This window comes from Clytia hemisphaerica, unplaced genomic scaffold (genome assembly GCF_902728285.1).
Source record: "Clytia hemisphaerica strain Z4C2 unplaced genomic scaffold, Clytia hemisphaerica genome assembly, whole genome shotgun sequence".
Taxonomy (NCBI): Eukaryota; Metazoa; Cnidaria; class Hydrozoa; order Leptothecata; family Clytiidae; genus Clytia; species Clytia hemisphaerica.
Window position 1 is genome coordinate 190,744 of NW_027103425.1, and position 21,328 is coordinate 212,071.

Consider the following 21,328-nt stretch of genomic DNA (forward strand, 5'->3'; position numbering starts at 1 on the left):
TTTACCTCAAATCTGGACGAAAAAAGTTTACAGCGGTCCACTAACCTGGGTAAATTCTCTTACAAAGTCATGGCCTTTTGAGTGAATTAGCGTAAATCCGAACTTGATTTTTTGGTTAGAAGTAATTGATTGAAAGTGTGCTTACAATAGAAACATCTTGCAATCGGATAAGCCGGATTGAAATGGCGCATACAAGAAATTAAATGGGAAATCATAATTATGTCATTATTTCAAAAAAGGAATTCCTCTAGCTCTAATTAATAAGCATTTTTTGATAAAAGGAGGATAAGAAGAGTATGAATTCGATTACTCCTTAGACTGGAGTCGTTTATAATGCGTGTAATACAGTAGTATAAGCGTTATATGATAATACGATAATAGACCTTATCGGAGTTTTTGATTTTTCTAAAAAAGCGATGTATTGTGGGATTGTTTCGAGTGTATTACAATAAAATTCCCTCTAGGAATTCCTAAGAGATTTCTTTCTAAAAATCAAAAACTCCGATCAGGTCTACATGCTTTTTTTATAAGCATATAAAAATCCAAAAGCTGGCTTGGAAATGCTTAGACCCAGAGATTTACAAAGCTGAAAAATGCTTTGAGGGATGCTTATATCCTAAGCAAAATTTAAGAGAACTATAAAAAACCCGTAAAATTCCAGTCAAAAAGAAACAAATGCTTAAATTTTTGCCATATATGAGCCTAGATAAGCTTATAGGCGTAATGCTTATGAAGAAAAAAATATGTATTGTTACGGGATTTAGTTTGTATGAACTAAAATTTGTTCTCTCCCATTGTTTTTTGTTTTATTTCTACTTTGTCTGAATTAGTGGTCTAGCTTGCTAGAATAATCATTCCTTTATTATTCAGAAAAGTGATCCCGTGCTTAGCGTGTTGTTGTTTTTGTGCATCAAAACACAGTTTGGGGTCATTTAGATGAGTATTAGATTACATCGATTTTGTCATGCGTGTCATTATGAGTGAAGCCAATGCAGAAAGTATCAACTTCTATAAACATTCATACCGTTTGAATCCAAGAAGTATCTCTAGAGCAAATAGAATATCTATGAGAGAGAACAATTTACGCAATTGGGGGACATCGATATTACCGTGGTGCGGATACGCGGACGATCTCATCAATAAACGCTTTGAAAACCGAATCTGTAATAACTGTACCGAACAGGATTACCCAAAATCCATCATCAAATTGAGGAACATTGATATCAAAAACGTCAAAACGTTCAAATATCTCGGAGCTTTCATTCACTTTGAGGAACCGAATACCGGTGACATCGAGATTAATTACCGTATTCAACAGGCGACTAACAAATTCGCAGAAATGACCAACCTTCTTCAAAATTTCAATGTCCATTTGAAAACTCGTATCATCTTCTTAAATAGTTATGTACGTAGTCGCTTAATCTACTCATGCCAAAATTGGAATTTATATTCAAGCCAACTTGAGCGACTAAACGTCACATATCGTCGATTCCTACGTCGAGTGATTAGAGGTGGTTTTCGTTTCGTAAATGAGTCTAACAACGATTTCCGTTATCAGGTAACCAACAAAAGACTCCATGAAATATGTGGTACATCAGATTTGTCCAATTTCATTGGAAAACAGCAGCTGGAATATGCTAAACATGTTATTCGTATGACCCACGAGCGTTCCATTAAACTGTTGATGTTCAACGATGATAAGTATACGAAACGTGGAAGACCATTTAAAACTCTGCTAGATCAAGTAACTGATCAAAACTCCCTTACAACAGATGGCCTCTGCAACAGTGCTATGTTGAGAAAATGATTTTCTAATATATTTTTTCTAGTTGTTCTTGCTGATATGATGATCGGTGGGAAGTATCTTGCAATCCAGATCAGCTGATCTGGATTTCTCGATGCTTCCCACCCCTATAGTACTAGTCATAGTATTTTGGTAAAATTAATATAATTAATAACTTTGTTATTATAGAGCCAATACATCTTATAAGGCTCCATAATGTACTAGTCCGAATCGCAGACCTCAAAACCGCAGAAAACTCTAAGCTGTTAGAAGGTGCCAACAGCCTTACAATTCACAATCTCAAATGTTTTTTTAAGCACCCAAATTATACAAAATTTATATCTTATAAGAGCACATATTTAATAAGATACTAATACACAACGCTATCTTACACCTGCAACGACTTGACCCACTATAAGGTATCTCTGTGAATTTTAAGGAAGCTTTAGAAGTAAAGTTCGAAAACGTTTTGTGTGAAATAATATGTTATAGCAGAATTCATTGATTATAATTTTTGATCAATTCTTTCCTTTAACCGAAAATAATTATGTTCATAAATTATGGTAAAAAAATAATATCAATTCCACTTGTTATAAAAAAATAAATTTTACCTTAAGTGTATTTTGGCGGGTACTAGATTTTCGCGTGTACTTAATTTCGCGAGTTTTGAGAAAAATTTCGCGAAATGAAGGGCTCTGACCAGAGTGAATTTTTAATATTTGCCACGTACAAAATATAAATTTCTACTTGATGTAGCACACAAAACTATGGCATGTTATACATTTTCTGTTAGGCCAATTATCCTTGAGTCTGAAAATTTAAGAATCGCAATGAAAAAAATTGATGAAGAGGGAAATGAAGACTTTTGTGAAGAAGAGTATTTCAACTTTGAAGAGCTTATTTTCGGCGAAGAAAAAACATTTTGAATTTTTTTTTGCGGTAGATGGTGTATCTTTTACCGAACTAAAAATATGTTTTTGGAAAATTTTTCTGAAACCTTATTTGTCTCAAAATCTTGAAAATGGTGCTTTATGACCAATTTTTCATCCCAATTTTTCATAGAAAAACAGCCCTAACTTTTGATGCATTAATCTGGAAAAATTTTCCGAAAAATTTAAAATAGTTCTATTCTTTGTGGACAGTTTGAAATAATTTCGAAAACATCGAAACAAAAAGGTTGAATTACCCATTAAAACTTAGCACTTTTTAGAAGGTAATGCAACATATTATTAACGTCTTTTTAAAGTTCATAGCGTCATTTTTGTAATCAAATTCTTAATTACTCTTAAGAGATTTGATTAAAAAGCAATTTATAAAGGCAATTCTTTGTTAAAAGTTTTAAAGAGCCTAAAACATAACTTTTATGTTCAAATACTGAAATCAATTTTTCGACTATGACCCTTAAATATACGGGACAATTTTCAAAATCGAATTTCGATACTATTTTAGCAACATATAAGCATATAAGTTATTTTACAAGCAAAATAGTCATTTTCTTGTTTTAACCCTTTTCTTTAAAAATATCCCATTTAGTAAATCGTGAAATTTAGTACTCCTCGCTACAATATATACACTTGAGGTAAATCAGAACAAAATAAAACCCAGGTCGACAAATAATTAGTCACGAAGAACAAATCAATCGACATTCATTTTGATAAAAAAATTAATATATGTAGCCTAGAAACTCTTACGACTTCTGAAACAATCTCGATAGAGCTCTTTTCTAATATTTCAAGATAAGTAAATTATAAGCAACGAGAAAGAATAATCAAATGATAAGTTAAACTTCTGAGTCTTATCGGAAGTACTTTAAGAATGCTGCCCTATAAACCACGTGAAGAAAATGCTTTACTGAAAATCAAGTCCGATCTTCAACTATTTATCTTTTCTTTTTGCCTTTTCCTTTTCCCTTCTTCCCTTTGCCTTTCGCTTTCTGTTTCAATGCTTTTCGACATCTGTACGCGCGCCACATGGCTTGCAGTAAAGTGGCCGCGCGCACCATTACACGGAGTTCGCGTTCGGCCTTTTCTCGTCTCTCAGCTGCGATGCGTCGTTCTTCAATAATGGTTGTGTGTTTCTCCTCAAGTGTTTTGAATCTTTCTTCAAGCTCTTGTAATTGTTTCTTTTCGTCGTTATATATATCCGTCAAGTCGTCAATATCGTCCTGTGAAAGTTCAAGATTTCATGAAATTCATGACGTAATGTTTTCTACGGAAATACCCCGAGTAGTGGCAAAGACCGGGGTCTTTTCGTAGAAAACATTACGTCATGAACTTCTTTATAAGTATTAAGGGCATCCAGTAGCATCATTCGAAGCTTGTTTAAAAATTTGAAGACTTTGGGTCTGACCGTCCTGTGAAAGTTCAAGATTTCATGATATTCATGACGTAATGTTTTCTATGGAAATACCCCGAGTAGTGGCAAAAACCGGGGTCTTTCCGTAGAAAACATTACGTCATGAATATCATGAATTTGACAGATATAATATTTTTTCTGTACGTCTGATTGGTGTAAGGCATGAAAATTAAAGTAATTTACTTTTCTTAACCTTCGAAATTTTGAAAGAATTTAATTGACATACAAATGACCATCTCAAATTCCATTTCAAGGAATCAAAAATTTTATTCAAATTAGAGAAAGATTCGAATAACAGAGAGTTTTTAACACTACTTTCCAGCTTAGGCAACCAATATTTCAGTTTAAATTACAGAAAGATTCGAATAATAGAGATTCGAATTAGAGAAAGTCGACTGTACTAAGTATTAAGTAGCATGTTTTTCCAAAACTTACACATAGACAAGCCTAGGACTTCTTCAAGTAAGGGCATTAAGTGGCATCATTCAAAGCTTGTTCAAAAATTTGAAGACTTTGGGTCTGACCGCAAGATTTCATTTATACCACTATGTATTATGACCATGAAATAGTCTATGCATGGAAGATGACAGCCTTGCAAGAGAAATATATACCTGTTTTTCAGCCATTTCTGAATCATATTTTTGAATCCAATTTTCAACTTCTGTTTCGATTTTATACTTGCGCTAAAGAAGAAATCTATTTGGTTTATAAAGGTTAAGTTTCTTATTTTTCATATCGAGGGAGAATTGATTACAGCCGACGCTCTCTAATTCGACATTCTACTATTCGATACGCTCCATTATTCGATAATATTGAAAGCCACCGTCAACTTTAAATATGCTCCCTTAATCGATGAAACCCCCTTTAAAATCGAATTAGAGAGCTTTAACTGTGTTCATTAAGTTGGTGGAGCACATTAAAGGTGACAAAATAAATTTATTAATAGAAGGGTTGTCGCGTATTCCAGGGGTTCGCGCAGCCTACATTTACCTGACACTTCGAAAAGGATCTTTTCGCAAAAAATGACAGAGATAGTATTGAATGAAAGAAAGAATTGTGGATTAATTTTCACGCGGACTTTTTTCGCGAATGGAGAATCCAAAATTTTTGTGTAGAATTTTCGAGAATCGGCCTCTTTTTCGACCAATTTCTTTCATTTTCCTAGAGGTTTTGGTCAAAATTCGGATAATAAATTTTTCGCGAAGATAAATTTTCGCGAAAACAGCCGAGATTCGCAAAAATCACGAAATTTAATCCACTTAAGGTAATCTTAATCAAAATCCAGTATTACCTTTCGAAGAGTCAGCTCCGAATCTTTATGACTGCTGACTTGAGTTTGAAGACGTTGTTTTAACTGAATGACTTCTTGTTGAAGCTTCCCTCTCTTTCCATCCGAATTTTTAATTTCCGCTATCTCGACTTTTTGTGCCTCTGTGACGAGTTTTCGGTTGGAAACTTCAGAGTCATGTTCAATCATCGAGATATTCGATTTCAATTTTCGAACGGTCTCATTTTTCTGGTGGATCTGAAATTACAAAAAAGGAATATCATTTAAAAGATGTTTTTCGAATGATTCACTGAAGATCGACCTTTAGTATAATAGATAAGTGAGATTTGTTAGGGTTGTGTGCTGTCTGAAGAATAATTGGCCTTGGTGATTTTGAGCCCTCTCGAATATAAGAAAGATTCTCAGCATTTTATTTCAGAATTTAAAATTAACATGTTTCTAAACGTAGGCTAAGTTATTCTAACTTATTCAGCACATATTCTAAGAGACACTGCATAGAAAATTAGACATTTTCAAGCATCTCGAATTTAGCGTGGAGGGGCGTGGGTAGGATATTTTAAATATTAACAGTGGATAAAATAGCCCAATTAATGTAAAGCTTTGCCCATATAAATAATCAGAAACTATATGTTGAACGGTGGAAAAGAACGTGGCTATTATAATTTGATTTTTCCTAAGATGTTTCGGACTTGGTCTGTTCTCAAGGGGAATCTATCTAATCGATCAGAACCTATGAGAAGTGCCTATATGAAAAATGAGTGGAAATGAGAGGCATACCAGGTTATCTTTAGCTGCTCTTTCGGTTTTCAATTCTTGATCAAGTTTGGTGATCAGAGATCGTGCTTTCTTTTCACGTGTCATCATTTGTATCGTCAATTTATGTTTCTCAATCTCTTCATTCGGTGTTGTAACAAGCCGACTGAAAACCATCTCGTGAAGCTGATTCAATTGGTCGATCAGCGCGTTAGCTTCGGACGCTCGCTCACGAAACTCAATCCTTATAGATTGCAATGCGGAAGGGTTCATTTTGAATTTACGTAAAACAGTTCTGATATTATCACTTAAATTTGCACTGACAAATCCCAGGTTTGTCTGAGCTTCTTCAATCATATTTGATTGTTCGTCTGACTCAGCGCTCAGCCCCGAGTATTCACCACGCGCCTTGGTTTGTCTTGCTAATTGTTGCAGCAACTTTCGTAGTGTAGCACAGGCCTTGGAGTAGGTTGTTTGTACACGGTCATATTCCTTAATGGAATAACATAAATCAGATCCAAGCATAATAGAATATCGATCTAAATTCTCAACAATGAATGGAAGTAAAGTGACAATCTCAGTTTTCCGTATGAAATCATCTAAAACACCAATGATCCTTTGGGAATCTAAAGAATCCAGTTTCCTTCTTGATGCATCGAAAAGCCTGTTGATCTCTTCTTCTTTTCGTTTTGTATGTTTATTTTGCAAAGGTTGGATTTGTATTTCTTCCATCCCATTGGTCATTTGATGGACTTTGGACGCCATATCGATTGTGGTTGCTGCTATTGCCATACCCTGTAAAAAATGAAAACAACACATCCAGATGAGATGGAGTCTCCAGATGAGATGGAGTTTTTATAACAATTGGTCATTTGAAGTAATAAAAATAACACGTTCTTTAGAAAAAGTAACAAAATTATTTTATCACTGGTTAACGACCAACCAAATCAAATAAGAGCTTGTAAAAACTCCATCTCGTCCCGGAGTCTATTCCAAATCGAACACGTACAGGGAACGCAAGTTGTTGTTCGAGTTAAGGAAATTTCGAGTTATGGGGTAAAGTTTATAAGGCATTGTTAACTGAAGGCGAAGGCGAAGGGGCTATAATACTTGTTCGAGTTATCAAGACATTCGAGCTATAGAGACCAAGTTAAAGATACTCAATTGTAGTACTTCAATATTAAATCCTAATTCAGACAGCCGAATTTCTCTGCTTAACTTCTGTTTGTTGTTAGAGTTTACAAAGATAATGTAAAGTCGGAATCTTGAAAATATTTGCTTAAAAGAAGGTGCTGCATCGATGTCAAATCAAATCATTGATCAAGACAGAGTTTTTTATTGATGTTTGTGTTACGTTGATTATGTGCATATTTTTCTTTGTCTCCCTGGATTTCCAAAAGTTTGTTCCAAAACACGTGTACTCCAATACTTTGATTGGTTAAATTTTTACGGCCGGCGGATGAGCATTAAAAACGTCTAAGAACGCAAAAATAATTTCTGAAACGGTACTATCTATTTTCAGCAGAAAATGCTATTTCTTGTCGGGCAACATGCAGCACTTTTTTTGACAACACTCGCACAACTCTTTTTTCTCTGGACTTTGGTTGGATGTAAAACTCGTTAGGAGTGACGTCAATTTTTTTTAGCTCACGTGATTTTAGTAAGAAATTATTTGACGTCAGATTTCTTTTTGAAAAATGTTAATAGATCAGCGTTTTGCAAAAAGAAACCATTTGTATTTTAGTTAGTTAATAGTAGCAGTTCAGTTCTGATAAGTAAGAAAATGTCAGAAATGGATGTCCTTTCGTTAGCTTATATTGAGCTTGAAAAAGCAAACGCGCGGATCGAGTTTTTATCTAAGGAAACTCAGCGATATAAAAATAAATGTTTTTTGGCGAGCGTTGCTGCAAACGCCAAAGAACAACAACTAAAAGAATGTCGACAAGAAAATGTTGAATTGCATATTAAATTGGCAAAGCAAAAGTAGGAGTAAAATGAAAAGGTGTGATTTATTTGCCCATCGTTTTTCCAGTTTTTCATTCTACTCAAAAAGTGCGTTTTTGTCTTTATGTAAATGTCCTTTTGTCCTAATTTTTACTCTAGCTTCTAGATTTCCATTTGTTTTTTTGCCTATATTTTGTTTTATTTTCAACTAGATAAAGTAAATTATTAAACAATTTCTTCTTGTTGTTTTTAGAGCCATTAACAATGCATTGAAGGCTGAATCAAAGCCCAGTTTTAATAGCAAGGCAGCAAAACTTCCTCAACCGTAAGCCCCATATTTCTTTATTTTGACCACTTTAACGAAACTCAAACTAAAAAATTCAAACAAAAACACAAATGCTCCACTCAATTCAATCTACGACGAGACGATGTCTTTAGACTCTTTTTTATATACCGGGTGCACCAAAAAAAAGTAAATAGGTTTGTCGAGATATTGTGAGCTTCAGGATCTATATTTTTTGTTCATTCTTTTTTTATTGTATAGAGGATGCTCTAATTTGAATTTTGAGCTATTATACATTATATTTGAAAAAGTAGTTCGAAAGTTATTTCCAAAAAAACTGACTTTTTTTCCATGTCGAAATTTCAAAAAATCATTAAAAACAGCAATCACGCTATAAATAAGACAAAATGACAAAAACACAATTTCATTGTCTTTTTGATTCTTTTTTCTCCTATCTTATATTTTGCCAACGGTTTGTCCATCTTATTTACACGTCATGAATATTTTCAACACCAGCTAACTCAATGCAGACCCAAGTTCTTTGAGCAACTAGTTGAGGAACAAAAATTTTCTCACGTAGCACACCACACCTCTCTTGGAGATTTCCAAAAAATTTTTTCAGCCTTACCAAAAATATTTTTCCACATGGGAATAGCTTGTTTTACCATATTCTTAAATTCCGTAACGAGTTTTGATGAACACAGTTGCAGTTTTTGGTATTTTTATGTGTAAAAAAGGTAAGTGCCAAGAGAAAAGTTTGCTCGCTGTTTTTGATGATTTTTTGAAATTTCGACATTAAAAAAAACTCAGTTTTTTGAAATAATTTTCGAATTACTTTTTCATACCTAATGTATGATAGCTCAAAATTCAAGTTAGAGCATCCTCTATGCGATAAAAAAAGAATGAACAAAAAATTTAAATCCTGAAGCTCACAATATCTCGACAAACTTGTATACTTTTTTTTGGTGTACCCGGTAAAGGCCGCCAGCCATTCAGCATTTTATGTTCGGTGACCAAAGCGCCCGAGTTGTGCGCCTTGTTCGCCGACCATAAAATGCTGAGTGGGTAGCGACCTTTAAGAGCCAGTAGACTTTTGCTCAGACTTGCCTGTTTTTGATTTTTCTTCATCTTGCAAAATATGATTCTACAATCTTTTTCAGTATTGGTAAAAAGCAGAAAGATGTTGAGCACAAGTTGATGTGCCGTGATGTTCGGTTGAATGATCCTCAACAGTGAGTTGTTTGTTTGCACAAGATAATTTTTGAGAATATTGTAACACCTCCTCTTAACAGACACAACGGCGGGACTCCTCCCATTTTTTTCTGAATTTAAAACAATTGAATTCAAATCCCCAAGCATAAAAACACGTTCCCAGCGATTTTCAGTCCGTTTTTTGTACATCCAGTGGATGAAAAATGTCCTACCGGGTCATTAAAATGCCTTAAAATGTAAATGTGTTTTATAGTTTCTTACATATGTATTTTGTATCTTTATGAAATAAATATCGTACATTCTTTTTAATAGGAAAATCACTCGTGTGATTGAGAAATGTGGCTCATCAAAAGAACACCTGAAAACGTAAGTTGATTTTTTAAAAATTTTTCTATTTGGTTCTAAGGTTCTGAAACCCATTTTCACAATTATAAACGCTTTCAATGAATTAAATGAACTATCTTGAAATGACTACACCACCCCCTCACATTACATAGGTTGATCCAGGTGAACCACTGCAAGTGGGAGTTAAACCTCAGTCTCCTGTGCAGCAACCAAGGTTAATGAGCACTATACCACAGCGCCATTCAAACTACCCTTTTTTTACGGCTCAAATTCGCACTATAGTTTTCCAGTCAAATATCTCCATATCCTCAAAGCATACAATATCTAAAATTTGTCCTTTCAGGTTCAACAAGCAAAATAATGCTGTAGTTCCATCGATAGGATGTCGAGATTACCGATTGAATGACCCAAAAGTGTAAGTTTAAATAATATTGATGAATAAATGTCTTAAATGTCTTAATACTAAAGGACGGACCAATACTAATACTAAAGAGACAGATTGATTCAAAGTTTGAAATTGTTAAATCTTTAACTGCCGTGGGCACTTTTGATTTTTTTACCGATGTCGGCAGTCAAAAGGTTAAAAAAACAATCACAGAACTGGAGTTGAATTCACCCAAAAAGCCACATTATTTTTTTTACCTTAAAAGAGAACTGACTTATTTTGGCAACAAGACAGCAATAAAATGATGTGTCATCAAAAACAAAACCTAATGATTAGTGCAATATTGTTTTTTAGGAAACTTACACGGGTGCAAGGAAATTGTGGTGCATCGACCAACAGCCCACAACAAAAATGTAAACCCGAGCCACAAATCGAGTAAGTACACTTGTGGAATTTTCTTTTTTACAATAAGGGGGGTATTTATCTACTCAAATACAACAGATATAATAGATTTGTAAACGAACAATGTATGCAGTATGGCACAAAGTCAAAATATCAACATATGAAATACTCAAAACATTCCCTTGGTTTCAGCCCTTCCCCCCAAGATTTTTCAAGGAGTTCATGGCAAAGTCGTTAGAGCGGAGCTGAAATCTAGCAAATTGATGGGGTTACCGATTCGTTTAGCTGATGCGATAGAGTCTGACACTGTTTCCCAGTATTAATCAAATTAAATCCATCATTTTCATTTTCAACCTTGTTCAAATCCATAAATCAATCAATCAACCTAAGGCGGATTTTTGGTGTTCATGGTGAAACCAAGTCATGGCAAATCTTTAAAGTGATCTAAATCATTCGGGGTACCAGGCTTCGTTGGAAGTACCTGGAAAGTGGGCTGAGATCATGACTCCGATTGTTTCATTGTTTTAAAATTTTGCTCACATTTAACAAATCTAAACCCCTTTAACTCTTGACGCTTATAAGATCTATTTTCTTTATTTTTAGGAAACCTGTACAAATGAATGGGTATCTTCTCATACCGGCTTCATTCCTTCCTCGCATGCCGTAAGTTAAAAAGATATTTTGATTTATGCATCTTCTACACCCCTGTTGGACCCACTCCACTGGTTACCCTATTGTAAAATCTTTCAAACAGATGACCCCGTTTTTCACCCCACTGGATAAACCACTTACCCTCCAAACTACTTGAATCGTTTTAGATGAAAATAGCCAAATTAAAATGCCGCGGAATCCATAGCTTATTCGAGATCTAGGAAGAGTTTCTTACAATCCGTCTCTAATAAAAGAATGTATAGTTATGTATGACTGCTATTTCTTTTCTTTTTTATGTAGAGGGTGGTCTCATGACGAGGTTTCTGTAGCCAGTTCCGCCCATCATGACTTCAGACTTAACAAGTAAGTATTAGTAGACAAGGAGTTTAAATACCTTTAGCTTTAGTGTATAACTATAAGTCTTATCTTTTCTGTATGCTAAATTTTCAAATATTATATTAATAAATACCTGGCCCTTTACCGACCCTTCATTATATCAAAAGTTCTGGGGTCTGGAGTTCTTTATTTCACTTTCATTTCAAAAATTATTTTATTTGAGAAAGCCAACTTCAAATTTTAGAACCTGAAAAAAATACTTGTGTGCCCAATCAATTATTTGTTTGAGGTTTATACGATTTATATAAAAAAACGGGATCAAAGCTTTTTTGAAATGGTATTAAATCATCATTTGTGATGTATTGTTAATTTAACTCTTTTGTTTTTTTTTCTTTCAGAAGTGCCTCCAATCAAACAATCAATAGAATGGTCATTAATACCAAAGGTAAGAATAAAGAAACCATTGTTCATTAAATTCCACTATCCCCTGGAGATTAATTATCCCAATTTTGCCAAAACGTCTGGTCACATAATATATCACTCTGATCAGCTCTGATAAAGTCTGATTTTGGTAAAACTGACACTAAAAGCTGTTGAGCTTAAGTTATATCACATGCATATTATATTACTATGCTATATCTGAAAGAGGACAATATTGTAAAAAGCAGTTGATTTAATTTAACTATAAACTGTTTATTATATTACTATGCTATATATCATAAATTGGATGTATGTTTTTTTTATTCTTAGATGAGTATGAACATCAATTGACCACCAGCAATCACTCTAAAAAATCTGATGTTGAACTCAAATGGGGCGATTTTGAGTAAGTTTTAAAAAATCTTTTCAAAAGTCTGTCTCAACATATATACGAATGATCAGCTGAGACAAAAAAGGCTGCAACCATCGATATCATTTGAATAATATTTTGTGCTTCTTGAAAAGATATTCAGGAGTGGAATATAAATCACACATAGAAAATTGAAAAATTATCGGGAAAAGATGATGGTAACTTGCCACTTTGAAGAGGTACCATTGCTACTGAATTTCTAGCATTCAAAAATAGTCCTATGACCATGAGTTTCTTTTTTCTTATCAAATCATAATATCAGCAATTTGAATACCATTCATCTTTAATTTTTTAGATATGACAACGATGAGAAAATAAACTTTCAAGAAATCTTGGAATTCAAAGATTTCTAACTTATCTTAATAAATTATTTTTGTATATATCTTTTGTAAATATTTTTAAACCTTAGTACTCATTTTTTTATATAAATAAAATTTCTAAAAACCAAAGAACCCAAAGTTAACCTTATTATTTTTTGTTCACCTACTTGTACCAGCTTATAAATTTATAAATACCATAAATACATAGACAATATAACAAAAGAAAAATTCAAAACCTCATTTTTTGTAGTACTTTAAGTTTCTTGCGTACAATCATCAGATACATACAAAATGATCTAACTTGTTGGAAAAAATTTCAAATTTTTACAAGTCGTAGGGTCGTAAAATGTTCTAAAATTATAATAAAAATTACAAGTCAAAAGACTAACGGACCCTTGAGAATAGCATTTTCTTGTTTCTTTTGTTTCAATTTTTATTATAATTTTACGACATTTTACGACCCTACGACTTGTAAAAATTTGAATTTTTTCCAACAAGTTAGACCATTTTGTATGTAGCTGATGATTGTACGCAAGAAACTTGAAGTACTACAAAAAATTAAGTTTTTTATTTTTGTTTTGTTATAAGGCTCCTTCTGGTAGAGCACTTTGTTGTTGTTGACAATCATTTTCAACTTATTTGACATATCAACTATATAGATTTAAACTCGTTTATATCAAGATTACGGGATTTGCAGTGTGGACCGATTTTACTTTCATTTTCAGTGGTTTCATTTTCAATTTCAATCCAACATCTTAGCAACGGGTTGCTCGCCCATAGTTACAGGGGTTTGTGTAAAAAAACAAACAGTTCCCCATTTCAATTAAAAAAACAATAAAAAATGAAACTTTTCCATGTTTCACTTTTTTGCCACCCTTCAGGCAAGGCACTAAAAGGCAACAGGCGCCAAAAAGAAGGGCTGTGTGAAATGCTGCAATCTTATAGGTGGAAATTAAATAAACAGTCCGTGAAAGAGCGCCAGAAAGAAATCAGTAGAAGAGACCATTTTCGTTTTTGTTGCAGATTGCAGATATATAAACTTCTCACATAGATTACTTGTCCCATGCCAAATTGCAATCACAAAACGACAATCAGAGCCAACCAGCCGACTCAGCCAATAGACCCCACATACAGCTTGTGTAGCCCTTAAAGGACGAGAAATTATGACTGGCTAAATTGGCTAGGTTGGCTGGAAACCTTTTTTTCTAGATAACCATTTAGATAAGCCAACTCAACCAACTTAGCCAAACAACCAACTTTAAAGCCCATCAAGCTAACCAGCCAACTTAGCCCACTCAGAGCCAACTTAGCCAACCAGAATATTTGAGAAAGTTGGATGCTTGTTGGCTACCTTTTTCAAGTGCATTAGAAGGGGGTATATACTGTGAATTCGGATAAATTGCATCATCGGAGGCTAGCATATGCATCGATCTCAATGACTCGGCTGGTCATTAAAATTACAAAGTTAAATCAAAACAAATTCTCCTAATCATCATGAAAGTGATGTTATGCATAATTATCAATTATGGTTGATATCATTAGTAAATTTGAGATTACATACATGTCCAGCAGCCATCGAGAAACATCTGAATTCCTGCCATCTTAAAAATTATGACCTAGTATGATTTTTTATTATCCAACCACGCTGTTTTATTTACGCCGCCGCTAGTAACACTCACCAAAATTACTTGTGTGGCTAATATGAGCTTTTAAAATGGTAGAGTAGAGCTCGTGAGGCGTTTGGATAGCTATGCAAGTTTCCCTCCACTGATGCAAGTTACCCGACCTCACGGTATATATATTCAATAGTTTTTCTGGTTTTATAACAGCTTAATTCTGGGTGGGTACCACAAAGCTTAGGGGTAGGATTCCAATGCTATATTTTCTTCCTTGGGAGCAGCCATGAGCAGCCACAACACATGGCTCTGTCTCTGGGTCTGAAAACTGCTGGCCAGCCAGTCGGGTGTTTAAGATAAAAACTGCAATTATTGCTCTTTACGGAAATTATTGCCGAAAACGGCAATTTTTTCAACGATGAAATGCTGAATCAGCAGAAAAGTAAAAAAAGTAAATAAATGAATATTGCCGTTTTCGGCAATTATTGCCGTTTTTGGAAATAAAAGTATCTATTATTGAACACGTGGTATTTGACACCCTCGCGATAAGTAGGCCCACTGTGCCTCATTTAGTTTTGTTTCAACTGGTTTTTGTTGGAAATGCAGATAGCAAAATCGAGTCATATGTAAACAAATTTACAACGGGGGTTTTGTTATCTCTTTCTGGCTGTGTTTCGGCATCGATGCAGGATCTTTTAACATATTATTTTAGAACTTTTCATGTTATTGAGCAACGAAAAATTGAAAAAATCACTTTTAAAAACCCGAAAAACCTTTTTCTCGATGCAATTTTACAATTTTCAAACACCTCTGACATCTTTGCCCTTAAAAGGACAACACCTTTTGCTGATTCAGCATTTCATCGTTTAAAAAATTGCCGTTTTCGGCAATAATTTCCGAAAAGAGCAATAATTGCAGTTTTTATCTTAAACACCCGACTGCCAGCCCGCGCGCCCTGTGACTTTTTTTTTACCAGGACGAAGAAGGAGGCAAAATCGTCCCCAAAATGTCTCTCAGGATTAAAGTAAATCTCACAAAAATGATACATGAAATGAAAGCATACTTACTTAATTAGAAGATAGACTTTCAGTGTGAGTTGCAGTTAATTGCTCTTTTCCCAATCTTTTCATAAAAACGTGGGGGAAAACATTCGATTTTTGATCAGATGTTTTGGTTTCTATTTTGATTTCAAAATTTGTTTACATTCACGACCAATTCATGACCAGCTCGGCCAATGTTTTTGTAATTTCCTAACCGTTTGAGTACTACACAACAGCTGGAGTTCTTTTTAGCCATTCCCATCCAGTGAACCGACTGCGTCATAAATTTACAAAATGGCTGCCTCGCTGAAGTCGAAAATGGGAAAAACAACGTAAAATTTTCTGCACTTCGCCTTCACTGAAAAATTAAATTCAGAACATCAATGTTTCCATTTGTAAGGTAAATATATACATGTTTCACCGTTCATGTAAGTTTTGGGTTTACCTAGTGGATGAGTTACCATGAGATTGGGTAACTTGCATCAGATCAGTGGAGGCTAACATACATAGCCCACAAATGCAATGAATGATGACCTGCCTGGCTGGTCATTAGAATATAAAATTAAATAAAAAAAAAAATGGTAGAGTAGAGCTGCAAGCAGAGCTGCATAGTTCATTTGTTTTGAAATTTTGCTGCATAGATTGTTCAGTCATTTGAGGGCTATGCATGTTAGCCTCCACTGATGCAAGTTACCCGGCGATCTCACGCTCACGGTAATAGTTTTAAAACAGCAGACTTTCCTGGTCTGTTTATATATATTTAACAACCTACCTACCTATTAGCTACCGTCAACTGCTCTAACTAGGGACAACGGTACTGTCCACTGATGATCTGCGGCACTATCGTAAAGCTAGAATCTCTTCGTGTACTCTTCGCTTGAAAAAATGATTGACAGATTGAAGTTTTTCTTCCGTGCGGGAGCTTTTGGGTGTTCTGCAAGCGTTCTCAGCTCAATCGTCGGACCGCGCAAAAAATGGCAGACGTAGCTGTGATTGATCATTTTGATGGAAGTTGTTGGAATGTTTAACAAGGCTCTTGACAGAAAATTGTTTGTTTTATTGTCAATCAGTCTAAGCTTAAACTCCTATATCGGGATTAGAGACAAAGCTATACCAACTTCTTTTCTCTCTCTTCAGACACCAACTACGAACGAACAACAAAATCGCTTCACGCGTTGATTGAAAACGCTACAGAAAATGAGATGATTGAAGTTCATCAGTGTTTCGTCTCAAGAGACCATCGAGTGTATGACGTAATCTCTGTGAACGACAAATGTTCGCCGGTTATTAAGAAGTCGTCCTTGTCGACACATCGACACATCAATCAAGATGTAGATAGATGCTTAATACTGTAGTTTGTCTTCATTAAAACCATAATCTGTAATATTAAGTGCGTTTAACGACTTTGTCAAAAAAACATTTTTATCAATGCAATATCATATGACAATTAAATATCTTTCCGTGGTTGCGACGTAAGTTTTGTAATCGATAAACATCTTCCTCGTAAAAAGTGTCATATTGAAATACCTAAATCGACTTTAAATGCATTTGAGTGCAATCTTGAATGAATAAGTAGCGAAAAGGCGTTTTTTAAGGGCAGGCACCATCCCGTTGTTTCACCCCTGCAGCACCTCAGCTGACATAAACATAAACGTCCACAACGTTTATGTAACGTTCGATTGTAAAGTTAGATATACGGTGTAAAAGCGTTACTTCTTAGTTGCGATATATTGTGGGGGAATAAAGCCGGGTTCAGATGAGTTGATTTCAAAGATTTTGATTAATTTTAGCGAGAATTAATTTTGGCCTAAAATTTAGCCGAATTGAATTTGCTTCCGGGTGGAATTTGGACTTCGGGATTTTGGGAAACGTCAATCTATTTCTATTTTTTTTCCTTTAATGCATTCGTTTCAGATTGATTGGACATGAGCACGTTGTCTTCACTGGGGGTAAGAGTCATATCTTTTTTCAAATTCAATTAGTTTCGTGATGAAGAGGAAATTACATGAGTACGAGATCCGGACGAAATTCCACTATACTTTGAGACTGTCAAAGTTATACTGCCATCAAAACGAGAAATATGTTTAATCCCCATTCAATTTTATACCTCACCCTGTGGCCTATTCGCTATACGTCATAGTTTTTTCTACGATATATGTACTTTTGAGCACCCTGTCTCACAGATCCCGGTGGAAGTGGGGATTCGGGACAAATTTCTATCGAAATCCCAATGGGGGATATAAATCTATTGAATTTCAAATTAAGATTTAATTAAATTAAAAGTTAATTTTCCATGAAATGAAATTTGGTTAAATTTTCCAGTGGAGCTGTTTACTGTGATGAGCACGGGGTGCTTTTAGAGTGACTCTATATATTGTATTTATCTCTATCTAGAAATCAAGTCCGGCGCTAGAAGAAAAACGAAAAGAAAACAAAGATATTTCTAATTGTAAAATGATCCATGGCTTTTATATTTTTTAGCCAGATATACTTTTATTCTTTTAGCTTTTATACCTTACGTACACTTTCGATAAATTACAATTAGGTAATACTATCATCAATTTTTACTTCACAGCTTGACGATAATATTTGTCTGTCACGGACGGTTCTTTGGGCCTTTCGTCTTTAAGTCAAGCAATATTCTGAGAAAAAAAATGGAAGCGTTGTTATACATGTTTCATTTGTGCGAGGGGAACGTCCCTGTCTCAAAAAGTCCGAGTCGTTTATTAGCCCGTTAGGAAAGGGACATAAAAGAACATAAAAACCAATAGAACAAAGGTCTGTTTTTAGTGGATTTAGATTTTACGATAATAGTACAGAGATCCAGTCTGAATTACTAGATTCATTACTCATCTTATACATACAAGTGAAGTTTCCATAGAGGATGACGATTTTTTTCAAATGGATGGGTTCTCACTGGGCCTGCCTTGTCCGTTGAAAATATGTACCCTGGGTAATTAGTCTAAAAAGGCTCTATTCTAAATATACCCCTGTCTCAGTGCCACATAAAAGCTACCAGTCCTGGAGTAAAAGTAATGAAATTATAGCACAGAGAATGATAGTTACTTTTTAACAGGCTGACAAACTGCAAGTACCAAAGACACAAATAACCTTGACACATATATTTTGCGATCTCTCAAACCATGGAAGTTTTTCCATCTATTAAATTCCAAGTCAACTGTTCAAAATTTAACCATGATTTTTGTTCTAACTTATACCCGGAAATTTTTCTTCTGCTTTAAATTCGACAATCAATAAACGGGGAACGGGCACAAACACTCTGAGGCATTGAAGCACAGAAGTTTACCCTTTAATATATTTGCAAGAATTTGGTTTGTTGGTATGGAACAAGTCAAGATGTATAATCACTTACGTTCTCATTTTTAAGCTGCCATTAGCATAATATTCCTGGATGGCGCGAGGGTGTTCGTGTTGTTTCATCGCTTTGAGTATTCTTTCAATTGTTTACATCGTTTCGTCCCGTGGTCCCGTGTGAGATATTTTAGTATTTTTGTAACTGAAAAAGAAAATATATTGACAATTTCATAATTCTTATACTTGTTGGCTACGCGTCCAGCGCTGATTTTTAACAAATTTACACACAGGTGAAATCTAACTCCTACTAGGTAAGTTTTGGGATTTCACAGGGTTTTAGCTGGATTTTATGATACGCCTGCACAAAAAAGTCATAAAACCTGATCTGGTCTGTGTATAATTGTAAAATTTGGTATACGTGCTGCTAATAGGATTCTATTAAAAGTCAAAAACTTTCAGAGTGTTAAAAAAAAAATTCAGTGAGCTATTAGCAAAATAGTGCCAGCCTGGTGGAAAACACCCCCTGATAAAAATAGGGTTAAAGGATTTTAGGTATGATTCGAAGACGAAAATTATCCATTGTTTTAATCCATATTGAAAACTTCAGTGAAATATTTAATATATTTGAAAATCAGTGATTTTCGAAGAAATTTTCAACAGGCTCACTAATGTAAATTTTGCAGTCATTATTGGCTAATTTGAAGCACAAATAGCCATTTCTACAAATTTCGGCCCTAATTGGCGCACGCCCGAAATTAGGCTGCGGTGTAATAAGGGCCGGTGTAAAAGGAATTGCTAGATTCAATCTCTTTACCGGTCCAGGGCAATTTTGTTCAGTCACCTTTGTGAAGTTTTTTTACACTCGATGTAAATTATGTATATGAGAGAGAGGATATGCCAATAACTTCAGAGGTTAGAGAAAAGGCGAAATATTATACATTCCTGTGCCACAGACCCGGTTGGACCTCAGCCCCACTGGAAAATTCGTCCAAAATTTCGTTCCCAGTGGAAAAAATACCCTCAATTCAGCAGCCCCACTGGGAAATCAAATTTTATCTCATCCCCACCCGAAAATTGATCCCAATCCAAATGCGTTTTTTACGCTTGAAACAATATAATTTCTTTCTCCATTGAGATTTCCATAGAAATATTTGTCTTCGCTGTGGTAAAAAGTTCCACCGGGGCTGTGAGACAGGGGTATTATGATACATCCAAATGGCTTAAAATGTAACATTATCACAAATTTTATCCGAGACCTATGATACATTAGGCCATTTTGGGCCACCATACAAAAAAGAGTTAAAAATTCGTACCAGATTCATTTGCCATTTTTTGTAGCAGAACTTTCTTCATGCAAACACGATAGACAACGATGAGATAACGAAAGTGACATTAAGACAATCGTTTCCCGCATTTTGAACATTTTTGTAATTATTCAACACCTAAATGTCTGGAGGAAAATCCATTAACATTGTGAAAAGATAGGCCTATCCACACTATACCTACTGCATCAGTAACTTGTTGACGTTACATTTGTCGTTATGTTTGCCAACAGTTTGATTTTGGCTAAATTAGTTTTTATTAATTACTACATGCATGCGGCACGCGTATATAATTACACATTCCAATCGAAAAATCACTCATCCACATCCCCTTCTCGCATGTGTCAGCTGAGCGCTCAAGTCTTTCTGAGTATTTCTGTCGCTGCTGTAGAAATAAACAAAGCAGAATATCGTGAATTATAAACAAAAGTGCAAAAAAATAAAACATACAAAAGTTGTGTTTTTTTATTTCCTTTTCGCTAAAGTGGTTTAAAATTTGTTTCTATGTTTGGAATTTTGCACAAACCTCCGTAACTATGGGCGAGTACTTCGTTGCTAAGATGTCTGCTTGAAATCGAAACTGAAACTGCTGAAAATCGGCCCGCACTCGAAATCCCGTAATCTTGATATACGAGTTTAAGTCTATACTGTCAATGTCAATGATGACATTGTTGTTATTAATTTTGTTAGATCTGACATATTGATGTTTGTAAGCGCACTTTATAGTTTTGATTCCCATTGAAGAATCATATTCTGGTTTTCATGTTATTAGATGCTGTTTTAGAGCTTTAGAGCTAGCCTGTCAAGCGAAAGTGGGAATACTTACTTGTTGCTTGTGACCTGCAAATTGCTCAGGTAAGATTCTTGGTGAAACACGCCTCTGTTTGATAACTGTTGAGGGAAAAAGAATCTCAGCAGTTATTTTTCCTTTCTGATTGGGTGAAAGGGCTTTTCTATGGCGCGCCAAAGCGGAAATAAATACTATCTTTCATTTCGCGACACTATCTTCCATTTCGCGACACTATCTTTCATTTCGCGGCACTATCTTTCATTTCGCGGCACTATCTTTCATTTCGCGGCACTATCTTTCATTTCGGGGCACTTTCTTTCAGTTCGCGAAACTATCTT

General features: G+C 34.8%; 1 protein-coding gene and 3 long non-coding RNA genes across 4 annotated transcripts; 3 read left to right on the forward strand and 1 right to left on the reverse strand.

Moving 5' to 3' along the window:
• Positions 1–3,441: 3,441 nt before the first annotated feature.
• LOC136797900 (dynein regulatory complex protein 10-like) lies at positions 3,442–15,738 on the reverse strand. Its single transcript, XM_067054476.1, has 5 exons — positions 15,591–15,738; positions 6,204–6,974; positions 5,430–5,663; positions 4,750–4,821; positions 3,442–3,947 (listed from the first exon to the last, which is right to left on the reverse strand). The coding sequence occupies exons 2-5, from the start codon at positions 6,969–6,971 to the stop codon at positions 3,663–3,665; spliced, it is 1,359 nt and encodes a 452-aa protein (XP_066910577.1). The 5' UTR covers positions 6,972–6,974; positions 15,591–15,738; the 3' UTR covers positions 3,442–3,662.
• LOC136797888 (uncharacterized) lies at positions 9,517–10,376 on the forward strand. The gene is made up of 3 exons (XR_010845311.1): positions 9,517–9,638; positions 9,931–9,984; positions 10,307–10,376. It is a non-coding gene; the product is annotated as an uncharacterized lncRNA (long non-coding RNA).
• LOC136797889 (uncharacterized) lies at positions 10,690–12,301 on the forward strand. Its single transcript, XR_010845312.1, has 4 exons — positions 10,690–10,783; positions 11,354–11,413; positions 11,702–11,764; positions 12,136–12,301. It is a non-coding gene; the product is annotated as an uncharacterized lncRNA (long non-coding RNA).
• An 899-nt stretch (positions 15,739–16,637) lies between the features above and the next one.
• LOC136797901 (uncharacterized) lies at positions 16,638–18,122 on the forward strand. Its single transcript, XR_010845314.1, has 3 exons — positions 16,638–16,894; positions 17,478–17,512; positions 17,958–18,122. It is a non-coding gene; the product is annotated as an uncharacterized lncRNA (long non-coding RNA).
• Positions 18,123–21,328: the final 3,206 nt, after the last annotated feature.